Raw genomic sequence first — 3,849 nt, 5'->3', positions numbered from 1 at the left:
TCAATTCTGTTCTTATTTGATGTCAGAGCAATCATATCGATAATACTGTCTTTTAAACCACAAAGAGCAGGCCAAAGGTGACAGTAGCAAGAAAGCCAAACTCCATCAATAGTGGAGAAAAAAAGCTCAGGAGAAACTAGTTGGGGACCATTTCTCCTCTGGCCTAAATGAACAAACACAGCATGATTTGTGATTTACAGCTTCATCAGAAGTCAGACTTTGTGAACTGACATTATTTAAAATTTTGCATCCAGTTCTTTCTGTTGAATAAAAGATAATGTTGGTAACCCTCATACCTCATACTGCTTACTGGAAAATATCACTAACGCACTTTTTTTTCTTTCTTTACTTGTACATGTTAACACACCGTCGTTGCCACAAGGGAGTGTCACATCGAGCGTGGGGGTCCCGTTCTAGATCAGTTCACACGCTAGGTGTCAGTATAATACAGTGTAGTGCACTACACGTTCACAACGTTCTTTAAAAAATGAATATGGTTCAACCATAGTGCTATTTTTAATAATTTGATAACATATTTATTTCAAAAATGTTAATTTTACATTGTATGATTTAAAAAAACATTTAGAAAACCAAGACACATCACATTAACTTACATTATACTTGCCTATGAAGGGTGATTTTTTTACCATCACCTCAAACATTGTCACTGATCCTCATCTGGCCCGTTCCTTTTCCAAAACTGTCTATTGTTTTAGATTTGGCATGTTAATCGGAGGACTGTAATACTACACGTTTTGCTGAAGGTGGCGTCACAAGGCATGAACTTGTGAGTGGGGAGTCACCTCCCATCCCATCGGCTCTTTCGGTGCTTTTAACCGAGCAGGTGTGATGTTGAGCAGAAGAGCTCAGTGTAGTTACTGTGAATCAGAGCAGGAGCGCGTCATGGGACGCCAGTGCGCCAAAGAAGCGACGTTGGATATGTGCGTCTGACTTTACAGACACTTTTTACGCAGTTCCTCATGTGTTCAGACTAACCAGATCGGAACTGCCTGAATTCTTGGACTCTTCAAAGTGTTCTTTTTGGACGATCTTTTTAACAGTAGACATGAATACTACATTTAACCAAACGGACAGTGGAATCTTCTCCAACCGGACTGAGGAAATCCTCCTATGTTGTAACTTCTCGTCGGTGGTGACGGATAACGGCTTCACGGCGGCCGCTCCGGATGAAAGAAGCCTCTTCATCATGAGAATAGTTCAGATAGCGGTGATGTGTGTCCTCTCCCTCACCGTAGTCTTCGGGATATTTTTCCTGGGCTGTAACTTGCTCATCAAGTCGGAAGGGATGATAAACTTTTTGGTAACGGACCGGAGACCCTCCAAAGAGGTAGAGGCGGTCATCGTGGGTGCGTACTAGACATGATGAGGATTACCATGAAATTAAGTTTGTGGACCACCTGAGGGACATCTGTTTCTATGGCCTCTTTACAAACCAGGACACAGTGTTATTTGACTGGCTAAAAACTATTATTTTGAGATCAACTGAACGCACTGTCTCCATTTTGCGCACACGCCTTTCCACTGTTACATTCAAGCGCTTCATTTAGGAGGTGAACCACCCAGATCTCAAATCAGATACAGGCATGGAATCTTACATTTGTCATTGAAAATATGTAGGCCTATATGTGCAAACGCAGAGGAGTTGTGGCACATATTGATTGTTTTGTAATGGTTTTGGACCTCCTCTCTGTAAAACACCTTGTAAGAACTGCACGCACTAATTATTTATTGTTTAGCAAAATTAAAGCATCATGTTTAATACAATAAATTCGTATTTCGAATAAAACTGTCTTATCTCTCTCTCTCTCTCTCTCTCTCTCTTATATATATATATACTTTTTTTTTTTTTTTTCATAGGAACTGATTTGTATTGTATTGTAAAGATGTATTGTTACACTGTAAGCACTGTAATGCTTAATGAGGTAACAAATATTTGTCCAAGCCAAACATATTATTTAAATGACCGAAACAACTCAAAAACCAGGCAATGAATGTTATTTTAACGGTCAGAACAGGTATAAGTGTTTCTTGGTCATAACTACACATATTCATATTAATGTAAAGTGTCATTAAAAATAGTTTGCTAATGCGTTACGTTTTAGTCTTTGATTTTATTCTAACATCCAGACTGAAGCATTTTCAGATCAATTTAGAGTCTCACAAATACAGCACTGCTTCAGCAAGGGAAACTTTCCATTTAGCCTGCATATAAAATTGCCCCATTTTCTGTTCATGGTTTTTTAAAACCTGCACCCATGAATTCAAAATCAGAATTATTGTCACTATCTATATGGTGACTGATATACAGGACTTTTTTAATGAGCATGGCAAGTAGATATTTTCCTTAAACATCTGTTTATGCCTATATTCAGTCTTCCTGTCTTGCATGCAAGCGCAGTAAGATATTTGGTGACATTTATAAATAAGACAATCGTACACACAAACACACTATTGCAGACAATTTTCAGACCAGATAATTCTAAGTTCTAAAGGTTTTACAAACGAGATGGTAATCCTTTCCCGTCTCTTATTATCCACAACTTATAAATTCATTAGGTGATCATTTAGTTAAAGTTTGTGGATTGTTTGTTTAAATGTGCAATTAAGCAATGGAATAGTGCATTTTAAAAGCAAATAAAATGGGCTTTCTGTTGCTTAGATCTGGATAATTAAATGGAATTAATCAGTGGTTTGAGTTCAAAGGTAAACTAATTAAATTCAGCAGGCTGTTACCTAATCAGAAAGAAACAAAGCCCATCCTGTTTCAGCATGGCTATCAATAATCATGATGTTTTCATTTTAATGTTTAAGCATAGACCTGTAATTTTTTATGATGTTGATATCACAAAAATTAGACTAAATTAGCCTGCATGAATGGGTAAATCTCTTCTAAATGTGTTTACCAGGGCAGGAAGAGGGCTGTTGATGAAGGAGGCCTGCCACTTTTAAGACACATCTATTTATAAGAGTGTCTGCGAAAGCTGAGAGCTTGTTAACTTCACGATGAATAATTTTGCAGCAGTCGCATCAGTACTGAGCCAGACACTATGCAGTGACTTAGAGAACCAGTCTGTTTGTACAATGATGCTTTTCTACTAGAGATATAGGCAAATATTTAGAGCGGCTTTAATTCCTGATTATTTCAGTCAAAAAAGCTGTGATTAGCATCAACTGACTCATTCATGGTTCAAAATAGCATTTGTTTTATCTTTAGTTTAACATTTTCAGAGATCATGTTTTAGACCTGTGTGATTTAAGTGCTTCCAGTACACTTAATGAGTCTGACCTCATGTTAATGTTGTTTATTTTACATAAGACAAGTTAGTGAGATAAAAAGAAACAGAGAGAGAAAGGGCCCAGTCAAATATTATTAGAACATGCTTTTTGTTCGATAGCATTTACTTTATTTTGAGTTTATTGTCATCTGGTTTTAATTTGTATAACAGAATGTACACTTATAGTGTATACTGTAAAAAATAATACGCTCTATCTAATCAATAAAATTAAGGCAACAGATTACATGCAATTTTATTAATTAAATTCAACATGTAAGAATTGAGTTAGAATTAATAAAATTAATTTCTTAAAATGAAATCATTTAAAATGTATAAAATTAGCAAACACCAATACAAAACCCACAAACTGACATAAAAAGCAAAGAGTAAAACTGACAAACTAAACGAAACACGGATCACCATAACGATGACCAAACATTTTCAATAAAATCAACATTAACATCTAAACCTCTGTTAATTCCTGTGTTTCACTTTCCTTCAGTGATTCTACTTGTTATCATCAGGTGTCTTCAATGTTGGCAATAAAAAAGAA

General features: G+C 36.1%; 1 protein-coding gene across 1 annotated transcript; it reads left to right on the top strand.

Moving 5' to 3' along the window:
* The first annotated feature begins 865 nt into the window (after positions 1-865).
* Positions 866-1,651, top strand: rprma (reprimo, TP53 dependent G2 arrest mediator candidate a). The gene has a single exon (XM_067410482.1). It carries the CDS (start codon positions 1,067-1,069, stop codon positions 1,376-1,378), a length of 312 nt encoding a protein of 103 aa, XP_067266583.1. The 5' UTR covers positions 866-1,066; the 3' UTR covers positions 1,379-1,651.
* Positions 1,652-3,849: the final 2,198 nt, after the last annotated feature.

The sequence above is a fragment of the Chanodichthys erythropterus genome, chromosome 14 (genome assembly GCF_024489055.1).
Source record: "Chanodichthys erythropterus isolate Z2021 chromosome 14, ASM2448905v1, whole genome shotgun sequence".
In the NCBI taxonomy this organism is placed as follows: domain Eukaryota; kingdom Metazoa; phylum Chordata; class Actinopteri; order Cypriniformes; family Xenocyprididae; genus Chanodichthys; species Chanodichthys erythropterus.
Note: the sequence above shows the minus strand (reverse complement) of the source record. Positions and strands in the feature narration are given on the sequence as shown.